This window comes from Phragmites australis, chromosome 4 (assembly GCF_958298935.1).
Source record: "Phragmites australis chromosome 4, lpPhrAust1.1, whole genome shotgun sequence".
NCBI classification, from domain to species: domain Eukaryota; kingdom Viridiplantae; phylum Streptophyta; class Magnoliopsida; order Poales; family Poaceae; genus Phragmites; species Phragmites australis.
In genome coordinates, this window is record NC_084924.1 from 45,558,668 (window position 1) to 45,573,172 (window position 14,505).

The 14,505-nt window shown below is 45.2% G+C and overlaps 1 protein-coding gene across 3 annotated transcripts; it reads left to right on the forward strand.

The window, feature by feature from the left end:
- Positions 1-423: 423 nt before the first annotated feature.
- LOC133916795 (uncharacterized) lies at positions 424-3,408 on the forward strand. Of its 3 annotated transcripts, none has more exons than XR_009909538.1 (5): positions 424-777; positions 1,647-1,775; positions 2,284-2,448; positions 2,559-3,221; positions 3,289-3,408. XR_009909538.1 is itself a non-coding variant. In XM_062360639.1 (5 exons), the coding sequence occupies exons 1-5, from the start codon at positions 520-522 to the stop codon at positions 3,108-3,110; spliced, it is 999 nt and encodes a 332-aa protein (XP_062216623.1). In that variant the 5' UTR covers positions 426-519; the 3' UTR covers positions 3,111-3,408. The 3 variants fall into 3 exon arrangements, 2 of the variants coding, with proteins under 2 accessions (XP_062216622.1, XP_062216623.1); XM_062360639.1 differs by having other exon boundaries at positions 426-777; positions 2,559-2,864; positions 2,970-3,408; XM_062360638.1 differs by having other exon boundaries at positions 2,559-3,408.
- The last annotated feature ends 11,097 nt before the right edge of the window (positions 3,409-14,505 follow it).

Genomic DNA, 14,505 nt, shown 5'->3' on the forward strand with positions numbered 1-14,505 from the left:
TCCAGCAGCTACCTTAAATTTTCATTCTCAAAAATACTATTACAGCATCCGCTATCACTATTACATCATCCCTTATTTTTTTCATCTCCATTAGTTAACCTATTTTCTACTTTCTACTCCTCTTTTTCCTCTCTCCGGGCCCGCTGTCAGCCTCTGTAAACAGTACAGCTACAGCGTTGCTACAGTACAGATATTGTTTTCTTCATCCGGACCCACTATCAATTTCTCGTGAGCAGTGTTGCTACAGTGTTGATGTTCGTTCTCCCTCCCCGCAGCACTGTAGCATTGGGTATCGATTCTTCTGGAGCTGCTACAGTACGTGAACAGTACGTGCTACAGTGTTGATGTTACTGTAGCAGACGAATCTGAAAAATGCTCCTCTGCTGAAGATGGCCTAATGATAAAAGCTCACGTTGGTGGCTTCGAGCAGCAGGAGTGTGCAGTGCCGTGCCGTGCAGCGCGACTTGGATCGGATCAGCTCGCGGTTGCGTGAGGCGCTAGTCTAGCCGGGCTCGGGGCATGTGGGTGGCGGTGACCGGCGCGACGGGGTTCATGGGGGGCCGCCTGTGCGCGGCGCTGGCCGACGCCGGCCACGACGTGCGCGCCTTCGCGCTTCGCGGCGTCGACGTCTCCGGCCTCCCTCCCTCGGTCGAGGTGGCCTACGGCGACGTCACCGACGAGGGCTCGCTCGTCGCCGCCTTCCACGGGTGCGACGCCGTGTTCCACGCCGCCGCGGCCGTTGAGGCGTGGCTCCCCGACCCCTCCGTTTTTTACACTGTAAGTTTTGTTACTAACATGGGTCTCTACACGTGCACACCAACTTCTCATGCACGAGATAGGAGATTCCACCTAGCGCCGGTTAGTGGGGATCCAAAATAAATATAACCGGATGTCTCAAGCTAGCATACTAAGATTTGAATATTTCACTTGTTAAACTATAGATTACCACATGAGCTACTATATATAAAGACCACTTAAAAATAAAATTTTAACTAGTGTCTTATACACTCTATGTCTATAATTTACTCTGTGTAAGCCAAAGACCTTTTGCACATCTATGTGTAAAAGGTTGCTTTCACAGTAGGACCTAAACCGCACAAGTACTTACATAAAAAATGGCCGTTGTGAAGCACATAAGATGATTTTGTTTATTCGAAAAAAAACAGATGCATATGTTGCTAATGATACATATCATATGCCAAACGGTTCTCTTATCCAATTCTAGGTTTTGTAGTGCCATTCTCAAGTTAATTGCTGCTACCATTGTTTATGCCCACATATTCCTCATCGTGGTACTATTTTTTAGAGAGAGAAAAAGACATAAAGGCATCAAATAATTGAGAAGACCCCGAGACAGTGCATGAAACTGGAATGCAGATAAAATTGGATTGGTATAATATTTGCGCATAAGTTTCCTAAACGGGCTATTGAGGGCTTAGGCAATTTATTGGTAGATGGCACATCGGTTTCTGTTATTAAGCTTCATAATCCTCCCTTCCCGCAAAAAAGGGGCTGTTATCAATTCGCACATGCCCTATTGTTTTGGGAAATTATGGGACAACCTTCACACTTTGTTTATGAAAATAATAATAAATGAACATGTGCATTTGTCATAAAGAAAACGCATCTTCTGGTGTGATTAACAGGTCAATGTTGGGGGGCTTGAGAATGTGTTAAAGGCTGCCAAGAGAACACCAACAGTGAAAAAGATAGTTTACACATCGTCATACTTCGCAATTGGCCCAACCGATGGTTATGTCGCGGATGAGACACAGGTATAAAATTGTATTCTTGAACTCTGTCTTCGATTTTTGCCTTTCCCAACCTGAAAATATTGCCATGAAATTACTTATGGTGTTTCCTAAGGAATAAATTTGGCTCAACGACTTTCTTCTATGGGTTCTATTCGAAGTGCATGTATTACCATATCTCACATATATGTTGCTAGATTTAACAGACACTAATGCTAAGGCTGGCATAGTTACTTGCTTCATTTGATTGTCTGAGTGGATTTTCTATAATGTACAAATCTTTAGCCGTCTAGTTATAGGCCCTGTTTCAAAAGTATTTTAATCTACCCATACATATTTCAGCCCCTTGTAGAACAACCCTGCTTGATACACTAACATCCAGCTGACTTGTAGTCATCATTTCCAACTTAGGCTCCTTATATTGAATTGGATTACTCATGCTATTTGAATTTTCCACACTTATGCAGAAAGGCATTTACATGGAAGATAGTGCCGCAAATTGTAACATAGTTGAATCGCTTTTAAATCGCAGATGCATCGAGGGAAAACATTTTGCACAGAGTATGAGAAATCAAAGTTTCTAGCAGATAATATGGCACTGCAGGCAGCAGCGAAGGGGGTGCCAATCACCGTTGTCTACCCAGGTGTTATGTACGGCCCTGGAGCACTTACAACTGGAAATCTTATTTCCCGCGTTGTAAGATAGCTTTTTTGCCCATGAACATACCAAATATCTACTTTTTTTCTCTTTTCACAAAAAATATTGTGCATTTATATTTGAATTAACAAAAACAGATCTTCTTGCAGTTAATCGAAAGGTTTAATGGGCGTCTACCTGGTTACATAGGAAAAGGGTATGATAGAGAATCTTTCTGCCATGTTGATGATGTAGTTAGTGGGCACATAGCGGCTATGGAGAAGGGCAGAGTAGGCGAAAGATATCTCCTTACTGGAGATAACATGTCATTCATGCAGATTTTCAATTTGGCTGCTAAGATTACCAACTCAAAGCCACCCAAATTCCACTTACCTCTCTGGTTGCTTGAAATATATGGGTGGATTTCAGTTTTTGTTGCTCGCATCACTGGAAAGACCCCCCTTATCAGTTACCCTGTATGTCAATTATTCTCCATTTTAAAAAAAAAATCAAGTTTATTACTTGCACATAAACCATGCTTTGGGTTAATATATAGTTGGTCTATAATGTGCATATTGCAGGGAGTGCGTTGTCTTAGACATCAATGGGCATACTCATGTGACAAAGCCAAGAAGGAGCTGGGCTATGCTCCGAGAAACTTAACTGAAGGTTTGTCGGAGACGCTCTTGTGGCTGAAGAATGAGAAATTGATCAAATTTTAGTGTTCTGCACTTCTTTATTTGAGAGTCATTTTGATCATGACATCAAACAAAAGTTGTATATAAGACATGAATTACGAAGTTGCGAAATTGCTGGGAAGGGCATATAACAGGGTAATGTTCACCAATCAAAACCCTCGCAACACGTCAATGTAACTCCCCAGCTTTTTCTTGCTGCTAGCTTCCATGGAATGGTTCCACGGTTTGCAAAGTAAATGCTGTCAGTTTTCTAGGATACCTACAGAACAAATGGAACAACATGATTATCTATTGAATGGGAGAAACACATGTTTTTAGCTCCCATGGTAATGCTAGCACATATCCACAACCTTTTCGTTCTCTCTGTGGTATCTGGTGCTATCTGTTGATGAATGTTACTTTTTCAGTAAAAACATATGCATTCCCAATTAATGATAGAATGGACGCTAGACACTACAGCATGATGTAAAATGCCGTTTGTTCCTGCCATTTTACACGATCACAGGATGCATCGAAAAGAAAAGCATTTCGGAAGCAAATTTATTACCTGTTAACAATTCGTACCAAAATCCTATGAATTGGTAGAGCTGACCGATCGAGACGTGAAAAGATTTCGTTTACACTGCATGGGTTCGTATAACATTCACAAAGATGCTTAGAGTGTGTTTGGTTCGTATTACAACTCGGGCCACAGAATGCGTCACAAGCAGGTGCATGCGCGACGTGCTTCTCCGCCAACATCTCGTCGCGCAACAGCAGCGGCGTGGCCGTGGCCGCGGGCGTGGTGGAGGCGGCCGTAGACGACCACAGGGCAGAGGCGGTCTTTTGAATAAAAGGCCCAACCACTTCAAATCATCCATGTACGGCAATGACCAATTCATTCTTTTGCATAATTCAGTGTCTATTTAACAAGCAAAGCTTCTAATGGGCCTGCTTCCATCTTAGGCTTGCAAGTGGGGCAGGGCGGGCGGCCTACCCGTTAGGCTGGCCTGCACCACAAGCCCACATAGCACCGCAAATCAGCGGGCAGGCCACAAGTTCCTAGTGGCGCCGTGAGCCCACAAAGCCACGCATAGCGTCATGAGGTAGGTTGCCACCCCTATGGCAGACCCTTGTTCTCGACCTGAAAGGATAATGATATCGTCTAGAGAGGGTGAATATGCAATTTTACAAAAAATCGTCTCTTTTTTATCGTTGATCTAAACTTGCAGCGAAAAATACAGATTTTTCAAAGTAAAATCTAAATATGTTGAGCTCAGCTAGTGCACAATTAACTTAAATAAGTGTAAAATATATAATCTTAGGGTAACAAAGATTATTCAAAACTAGCAAAAGATATAAAAAAACTTTAGTTGAAAATCCTAAAAATATTGTTCACTGGATACTCCGGGTTGACCTGAAACCTCCAGATTCAGATCTGATTGTACAGTATCTGGAGTATCCAGGTTAAATTTAGAACCTCCAGGTTCAGCAGAGAATGAAATCGAAACTAAAATTAAATAGTGTCTCAGGAGTTCTATCTCAAACTGAATAAAATCGTGTGTTCCAAATGATGATTCAAGTAGATGCACGAAGAACATACAATCAATTTCACACGAGCAAGTAGATTGAGAAATATGAATAAATATTGAGCAAAAACACAAAAACAAGGAAACAAAAGAGGAGACACAAGATTTATTTTCTAAAGTTCAGACACTTCCTTTAGAGATTCCTACATCACCGTTGAGGGGCTCGGTAGCATTTGAGCCAGATCTCTCTCAACATTTTTTCTCTCCAAGCTCGGTCACACTTGAGCTAGGCTTTCACTCTTGATTTCTTTCATTCCGGAGGCGAACAAAGCCTTTTGTAACACCCCGAGTTTTAGAATTATAGAAAATAGCAAAATTCGCTCTAAATTATTTTTTCTAATTATTAAACTAATATAAAATGAGGAAATATATATTTGAATATATATATATACCTGTATGTGTGTGTGTTCAAATATATTATTTTGGCTAAGTATTCTAAAGTTCACTAAATTAATTTCTAAATTAATTGTTGTAATAAATTGATCATATATATTTTGGTTTAATTGTTCTTATGGTTCTTGTGTGGCGATTCAAAATTCAAACCCGTTTTAATTCCTTTCAGTAATTTCCTTTTCCATATCAATCCGTGAAAATCGATCTTCCAATCCAGCTCAAATGTATAATTCAATAATTCAATTGAATTATCTCCATTTAACTTTGATCGACTCGAATTTGAACATCTCTCAAATTCAAATCTAATTTTTAGATTCTTTCATCTCGAGATCCAATTGAATTCATTTCTTTTGAATTCAACTCCAAATATTCTTTTAGAATCAATCTCCAATTTCAAATACCTTTCAGTTCAATTGCTTCACAAATTAAATTCAAATCAGTTTGAATCAAGTTCTAAGTTTGAATCTCGTAATTCAAATCATCGTACATCCAATTTCTAATTCAAATATATTTATTTGAATTATTCCAAACCTAATTTCAAATTCAAATTAATGATTTGAATAATTACAAATCAAGTTTACAAATCTACTTTACAAATTCGGTTACATTCAAATGCTCTCTCTTTTGAGATCTTTCATCTGTTCCACTCTCTCTCAATTTCTCCCACTCTCTCCTTCCTCATTGTTCTCTCTCCCTCACAAGCAAAAGCCCATACTGCCACCGCCCCATGTGCTGATGTGCCTTCCTCTCTCTCTCACTCTCTCATCTCTCTAATCTCCCTCTCACATGGGCAGAAAAAGATTAACACCCTGCCGTCATGCTTCTCCAGTGTTCACACCAGCCCTTACTCCCCTCTCTGATCTTTTCTCTATGCAACAACACCAGCCACCTCCTCCCCATATCGACCTCTGATATTTTCATTGGGAGGCAAAACCAATTTGCTCCCCTCCTCCTCCCTTTTCTTCACCTGCAAGACTCTCACCTCCACACCGAGCAACCACATACATTCACACAAGCACACACACCAGCTTCCTCACAAGCATACACACACAGCAGCAGCTCCACCACGCCCTGGGCCACAGCTCCATCGCACCGTGTTGTCATCGTGTGCGCTGAGCCGCCGCCGCCTAGCCGTGCATGCTATCGCCGTGTTGCCATCACCACTGGGTCGACGTGCGCAGTGCCGCTGACCTCCACTACGCTATTCCCACATGCGCCACGTCGCCGCCACCATGGATCCTGCCGCTCTGCTCCCCGTCGAGCCACCATGGGCCGCCTCAAGTTCAACCAGCCAGCTCCGCCACCCGTGTCATGTCACCGCATCATCACGGTGAGCTTACTCTCTTCTCCCTCACATGCCACGTCATCCCGAGCGTGCCACCGTACGCATCCACGCTGTCAGGTCCCTGGACCCGGGACCCCTGTGCCTCCTGTATCAGTCCCTGGATCAAGTAGCTGATACGCACAGTATAACAGTCATAATATCACAGTCAAACTTCGTGCATAAATAATATGGTTTAGAGTACAAAAGGTTACAACCCATACTGTATATTACAAATCTGGCCTAGCGGCCATCAAAGCACACAGCGGAACAAAAGCCCAAGCCACAAGCAACGAGGGTGCGAACGCGACTTTAGATACTATTCTTCATTTCTGGCTTCTCCTCCGGCGAAGTTGGCATCGGCTTCTTCATCTGAATGACAGCAAGAGTGAGTACGAAAGGTACTCAACAAGTCCTATACTACTTCAAAGGGGTTGATAGATGCATAATGGATATTTGAAGGATAAGGCTTTATGGCATAGTTTTAAGCGTAAGGCAGGTTTTATGCAGGTATCTAGTTATATTCTCCACTGTTAACCATTTGAAATAAATGTAACCAAGCTTTCGAAATAGTTTTAAAACCAAAACCAGGGTAACAAGTTGTATCTGGGGGTTTTTAGTCCTGGGAGGGGCTATACCTCACTCCGCAGTCCCTTTTATCACATCTGGTGTACCTCTAGTACCACACAGCTTCTGGCAGATCGAGCCAGGAACCACATCACACGGACATCTAGTCCACACACTCACTCATCAAGACACACGCACCAGGAGTCTATTCAAGTGAGGTCAATGCTTTGCATGTCCATGACCGTGGACACGGCTATTCGAATAGGTTTACACTCTGCAGAGGTTGTACAGCTTTACCCATACGATATGCTCAGCCTCCAACCGTTGCAAGCGGAGGAGCGAATCATACCGAGACTCTCCAAACACCTTTCCTGCCGGGCTTTTCCACGAGACACGCCAAGTTCCAGAGCTGCATGTTCCGAAGGTCAGCCTCCATTTTTAAGCCTAAGCCGGTCCCTGAACCTCCAAACAGCGGGACAGATAGACCCCTGGCTGCTCGTTGCTCTCAGCCTCCTGGTATGATGCCCAACTCAGTCCAGTGAAGAAAAATCAAGTCCTGCCCATACAGGACGCATGGTTGCACGGGGTGTCTAAGCATGACGGCGCAAGACTCGGTCCTTAAGCGGCCGGGCTAGGCATCTTCACGGGCAATGAATACCATCATGTAACTCAAGCCCCCAAGAGCATCCTCCCCGGAGGACTACTCTACCTGCCCGCGCCAAAACAGTTTTCACCCATTTTTACACATCACCTTCCATGTCCCACACGACATCAAGGATTTCACCACAATCACGGAATTCACAACCATCAAGGAATCATGGTATATGAGTTATCATTGATAACAGCAAATTGATCTCCGAAGAGAAGTGTTTTAAAAGCGACATCTTCGAGGAGATGTATTCAATCCTAAGCATGCTAGATATCAAGGTGTCGTCTATTGTTAATATATGTAACAACAGGTATTCCTAGGGTGATATGTATTCTGGATGATAACATGTATGGCATGGCAGTGTTGATAGGGTTAACTACTACAAGTAGTTTGAAAGAAATGCAATATATAGCACATGCGATAATAAGTCTGATTTTAGTTGATCATATATATTATTCGAAAACATAGGTTCAATATGATCAAGGAAATAGGACTTGCCTTCTCCGGAGTTTTCTTCAAAATCTTGGTTGTAATCAGGATCTTCTTCGCTTCTAATGCTTCCCGCGCAGCACTCACAGAATTCTGGCAGATCTGCAATTGCGACTACGACCATTAACGAGCTATACTAGGGAGGAACCAATCACACCAAATGGAAAACCAATGAGCCTTAACAAACATCATAATGCAACAGATAACTAGATCTTGATTTTAGATGAACTTTGGCGAAAGAATCGCCGAAATCGGAGCCAGAACGGAGTAGTTACGGCTCCCGGAAGATTTAATATAAAATTAAATCGGAAAATTATGAAATGACACTATTCATAGGTGGGACCCACATGAATAGTACCCAGTGGGCCTAATGGGCTCAGATTGGGCCGAATTTGGGCCTAGATGGGCCTGGGCCGGGCTTGGACTGCACAGTAATAACTACACAATACTGGCCCATTCAGGTCTGGGCTGGCTAGCTAACGGGCCAGAGGAGCTGGGCCGGCCCACGATGCACGGCCTGCTGGCCAGGCCGGTTAGCCAGCCACTGGGCCGAGCCAGGCCGGCTGGCCAGGCCGAGACATGGCCCAGTTGGCTTGCGCGAACGCGCCAGCGCGCGAACGCGCCCGAGCGGCGGAGCGGAGGGGAAACAAGCCGGCGGCGAGGAATCACGGCGGCGCAGCACTGGAAAGCTCGCCGGGATCGAGTTTTCGCCGGAGTTTCACGACTATGAGTTATCGCCGGGCTTCTAAGCGACATGGCGGACTCGGCAAGGATCATCTCGACGGCGACCGGCGGAGAGAACGATGCCAGATCACCGCCGGAGAGGAGATGGCGGCGTGGCGCAACTGGACAGCACCTCCCCCGCACGGAGAGGGGCCAATCCTGCAAGGAAAAGAGGCCTAACGCCTCTAGAGCATATGGCACGATGGCCGGATCACAGCACAGGGCAGAATCATGCCGGCGGCGAGCGCAACTGCGGCGGCGGAAACCAAAACACGGCGGCGCACGGTGAAAAGCTAAGGGAGAGCGCGAGGACACCTACACGCTATCTAGGAGGGGGGTGCTAGGGCTTGGGGTGCTCACCGAGCGCAGGAATGACGACGGGCGAGGTGGCGGTCGGCGATTCGTCGGAGAGATGGCGGCAACGCAGCTCGGCTATTGGCACGGACGAGCTCCAGTCGAGCTTCCGGTGAACAAGCAGCGGCACAGAGACGGCGGTAGTGTCCTGAAACTCCTTGACGGCACGTGGACGGTGAAGGGGTGACGGCGAGGTTGCAGCGGCGGAAATGGCGGTGGTGGTGGTACGGTGGCGCGGCGAAGTGGAGAAAAGGAGGGAGAGAGAAGCACATGCTGCTCTACTTATAGACGGGAGGGAAGGCACGGGGAGGCGGTTCACGTGCTGGCTTCACAGGGACGTCGGTGGCGAGGTGGCGGCCGGCGCCCACCATTTTCCCCGGAGCATGGGCACTCTGCGCCGGCCAGCGCGTGGGCCGCGGAAATCACGGCGCAGAGGCATGGGCAGCAGGGAGAGAGAGAGAGAGAGAGAGAGAGCGGAGGGTGAGCGGGGACTGCGGAGAGTGGTCGGGCGTGCGCGAGATATTTCCCGGAGAGACGGCGACCGGCGATGTCGTCGTCGCGCTGGAGGGGAGAAGGAAGGAGAGGCGCGCGGACGCGTGCGGGCGGATCAGCGACGCGTGGCTCAGCGGACCGTCGAGGGCGTATGAGTGCGCGCGCGTGAGTGGGCCGATACGACGCAGCGAGCTGGGCCGGACGCAGCGCGTGGGAGAGAGGAGGCCGAGCTGGCCAGCTGGGCCAAGAAGGAGAGGGAAGGGGAAAGCCGGCCCAGGGAGAAAAAGAAAAATGGAAGGAGGAAAAAGAAGGAGAGAAAGAAAAGGTTTTGGAATAATTCAAATTTGGAGAATTTGAATTTGGTTTTGACTTTGGATTCAACAACTCTATTTTGAATATTTGAACTTGGATATCGAGATTTTCAAGACGATTTGAACCAAAGGATCCAACTAAATTTTTGGATTTGCGCTGAATAGAATCTAAAAGTATATTTTGAATTTGATCCTAGTGCACTTCGAATACTGCTGCAACTTAGCATAACTCACAATTACGAAAGTATACATATACTTGTATATATACATCCACACTCCTATTTTCTTAACCTTAATCAGCCTAATTTACCCTAAAAAGTTTCAATTTGGAGTGAGATTTGCACTAATTGGCAGGCTTAAACTCAGGATGTTACACACGCCATGCGCGCAGCCTTCGACGCAGCTGCTGCCACGCCGCTCAGCCAAGGCCACTGCGTCGCCGCTGGCCAGTTCCCCCTCCAACGCTGTCTTCTCCCCACCAGCCTCCATCTTCACCACGCCGCCCTCGCGTAATTGGCCCTTGCCGCCGCATTGTCCCTTCGCTGCTTCCCTCTCTTCCTCCCGTGTGCCGTCCTGGTCTCTCCCCGCTGGCGCGCTGCCGCTTAGCTGCTCGGTCAACAAGCTGCGGTCGACGAGCCCTCCTCCTCCGACCTCCACCTCACCGGTGCCGCCCTCTCTCACATCGCCGGCACCACCAAGCTTCTCACACCGGTAAGCCTTGCCATGCTCGGCCTTCCTCTCCTCTCTCTCCCTCTCGGTGAGCCCCATCTCCAGCCAGCCACCTCCCCATTCCGACCGTCGTCTCCTTCCTCCGGTGCCGCCTCTCCCTCTCACCGCCCACTCTCCCTCCGCTTCTCTCTCTGTTATAGTGAGGCAACCCGGGAAAATATCCCCCTCCCTTATCCTCTCCTCCCCTCACTAATAGTGGGCCCCACTGGCCAGGCTGACATTTCCATCGGCCTTGGTCCACCACAGACCGACTGCATGAGCTCCCTCCGGTCCACCGAGTCCACCAAGCCATGAACCAAGTCCAAAAAACTAGTGCACCATGCACTTCCTCACAAAGTCCCCTATGGTTCACCAATTCTGTGGACCGAATCCGCAGCACAATGCCATTTTTCGATTTTTAGGATTATTCTTTCCAGTAAAACTTTCGACGACATATCTCCTCCATTTTAACTCCAATTTTAGCGGTTCTATCACCGATATTCCTCTAAAATCATAATCTATCTCTTCGCCAAATCTTGTAATTTTTGGAGCTCGTTTAATTTTCTCGTTCGGTATTTACTTCGTGTAGCGACGTTTAACCTTGATTTAATTTTCGTCTTTTAATAAATAAAGTTGAGTTAGTTACTTCGATAACCATGTTTAGGTTGTAATCATAGATTAATTGCTTATTTTAATCTAGCATAAATATATATTTAATCATTATATTATTTAAAGAATAGTTTTTAGAATAAACTAAAGAATTGATCTTTTAATTAAATGTTTAGAAGTAATTGTTATTTCATTCTTTAATTCATAGGATTTAATCTGAGTATAACTGATGAAATAAGTTTAACCAGTGTAGATGTTAAATAAATAAATATCAATCATTAGAAGATGATAGAATAATTTAACCTTAGTAATTGATTAATTAATTAATTAATTACACTTTTAATAATTAATTAATTAGTTCTTAAAATAGTTTAACCTAATTAATTAATTATATAAATACTCTTATGATGGCAATAATATATAGCTTAATTAGAGTGACAATTAAGTAATATTAGGTAATTAGAAATAAATACTAGATAACAATACCATAGGGTCAGGGGTGACGAGGCAATGGGAGCAAGGCTAGGAGCTCGGTGGCCTTGTGTCATCCACGCCATTCAACGAGTGTGGCAACAGTGACTCTTCCAGCGGCAGCTATGACTCCTCCTGCCCTGAGCACCTTAGCGAGTGTGGTAGTGACGACCTCTCCTTTCTATGGCAAAACACTTTTCTGTGGTAGTCGTCTTTTACTATCCCTTTGTGATAAGAATGTTGTAGTCCTTCGATTTAATTTGTTGCAGCGATTTATTTTATACATGATGTTGCAGTCCTTAGTTTAGAATGTTGTATCGATTAATTTTTGATGTCGTAGGGAATACTTTTCGATGTTACAACTGTCTTTTTTGTTGCAATCCTTTGTTTAGAATGTTACATCGATTCCTTTTTGATGTTGCAGTAAATATCTTTTGATGTTGCGGTAAATATCTTTTGATGTTGCAGTGATTCTTTTTTTTATTGTTGCACTAATTATTATTCGATGTTGTATTGTTTCTTTTTTGATGTTGTATTAATTAACTTTCGACGTTGCATTGCCTAGCTTAGATTCGGCTAATGAGAGTGGCTTCTGACTCCAGGTTTTTCTTCTGCGTGTACGCGGCCAAATTTACGAGGTGGACGACAACGTGGTGTTGCATGGAGATCCAGTGGCGGTGTCTTCAGAAGAAGCATCGGCTCCTGGTTGATGAAGAGGACGATGACAGATGGCAGTGTCGAGCTGGTTCAGCACGATGGTGTCCTCCATAACGGTGTGGTTCGAGAGGAGCACCAGTATCACTGGATGTGGAGAGGCTACGTGGCTCAGGACCGTCGGATCCGGAGGCAACGTAGCTCAGGATCGTCGGTTCCGGCAGCGACGAGCGGCGAGGAGCACGAGGGAGGAGGGAGGGCACATGAAGAAATGGAGATATGGAGGCATAGATTGAAAACGTAGCTCACTAATTAGTCCTGCAGACGTTTAGGAGAATCATTTTGATCGGAAGACAGCTGATTACCTTGCTCCTTTAATCTGGAACCGTCCAATACTATGTTTAGATTGGGTGTCCGAGCGCTAGCAGTTCGAACATTGGGTGCGCGCGGGGTTGGAGAATGGAGAGCTTTGCGGACCGGTTGGCTGTAGATCACAAGTCAGCCATCAGCTGGACGTACCGCGTTAATCCAACGGTTAAGAATAGCAGTTGTAGTGTTATTTCTAAGACAGATAGAACGTCATGTCTTTCCCACGTCTACCCCTCGATTCGGAAGACATAATTTTTTTTAAAAAAAAATGTAGTGTTAGTTCTAAGACAGATAGAACGTCATGTCTTTCCCACGTCTACCCCTCGATTCGGTGCTGACATGTGGGTCGTATTCTGCACCACCAATCCCAATCCCACGCCCTCGCTCTGCTTCCCTCCCTCTGATAAACTCCTTCCACCCGCACTCCTCTCCCCAACACACCCACCCGCCCTAACCACGCTGCCGACCCCCCTCTCCCTCCTCCTGCGCACCCCCTCACCGCCTAGCATCAAATCAACAGCTCTAACATTCGCAGCCACTGATCAACGCCGACGCCACCACGCTACTCCCCTCCCGATGGACACTGTTGCGTTCCCTCTACCTTTCCTCGACGACGACTTCAATTTCAGTGATTTCACCTTCTCCTCCGCACCAGCACCCCAGCCACCCCTCGCCGATCCCTGACCCGCCGCCTTCGATGACAACTGGGGCGACTTCATGACGAGTCCAATCGAATCCAAGCGAGATGCGTCCGCACAGCCCACGCCACCAACGCCCATATCCATCGCTTCCTCTTAGGAGAGGTCGCGGGGCCTATTCCCTCTCTCTCTATTTGGCACCGACGACCACGAGGAGGATGGAGATGAATTGCAAAAATGGAGGTGAGTGTTTCGCACTGTGATGCATATTTTAATCACCATATTGATTCCTTTAGCTGTTTTTGTCCAAATTTCATAAGATGTTGGGAGTTAGGAAGACTGTATAGTTACCTCAACACTATCCGAAAAAATCATATGAATTGCCATAATATGATGTTGCACTCACAAACCAGATAAAATATAATGGTTTCAAGCTCCCAGGATTATTTCAGTGGCCAGCATGATGTATTGATGATAATACAATGTGACAATTAACAGAATGCAAATTTGAATAAGGATCTGGTTGTTGGTGTAAGAGATAGATGTGTTGTTTCTTTGGTTCTAACAAATTTTAAGCCAGGCCGCCAAAGTTGTCCTACTTAAGAAAATCCCTGAAAACCTATTGATATTATAACATTAGGACCTCTTAGATAACGGAAAAGTAAATCACACTATTTTCATATTCAAGATAAAAAGTAGAACTAGTTTGTAGTGTATTGGTTTGCCCGTTTGTACATACAACAAAGGTGAATGTTGAAGCGTAAAGCACTAACCGAAACACCATTAATACAAATATCACTGTGTATTTGATAGCAATTCAGTGTAAATGATAGTGTGTACTAAGAAGATGATCGTATACATGCTTGCAATCATATAATCTTTCACAGAAGGGAATTCTATAGAACACATTATTGCAAATCCCATCGTTAGTTGGTTCTAGACTTTGTTCTGACTTTTAATTTGACTATTTGTCCTTCTTCATTGGTTGCTGTGGTTCCTGCACCTAAGCAAGACGTCTATTGATTCCTTAGTGTTCAGAATAGTATCTTTAATATTTGCAGTGCTTTAATAATATGAACAATATTATTGTTTGAAAGATACTT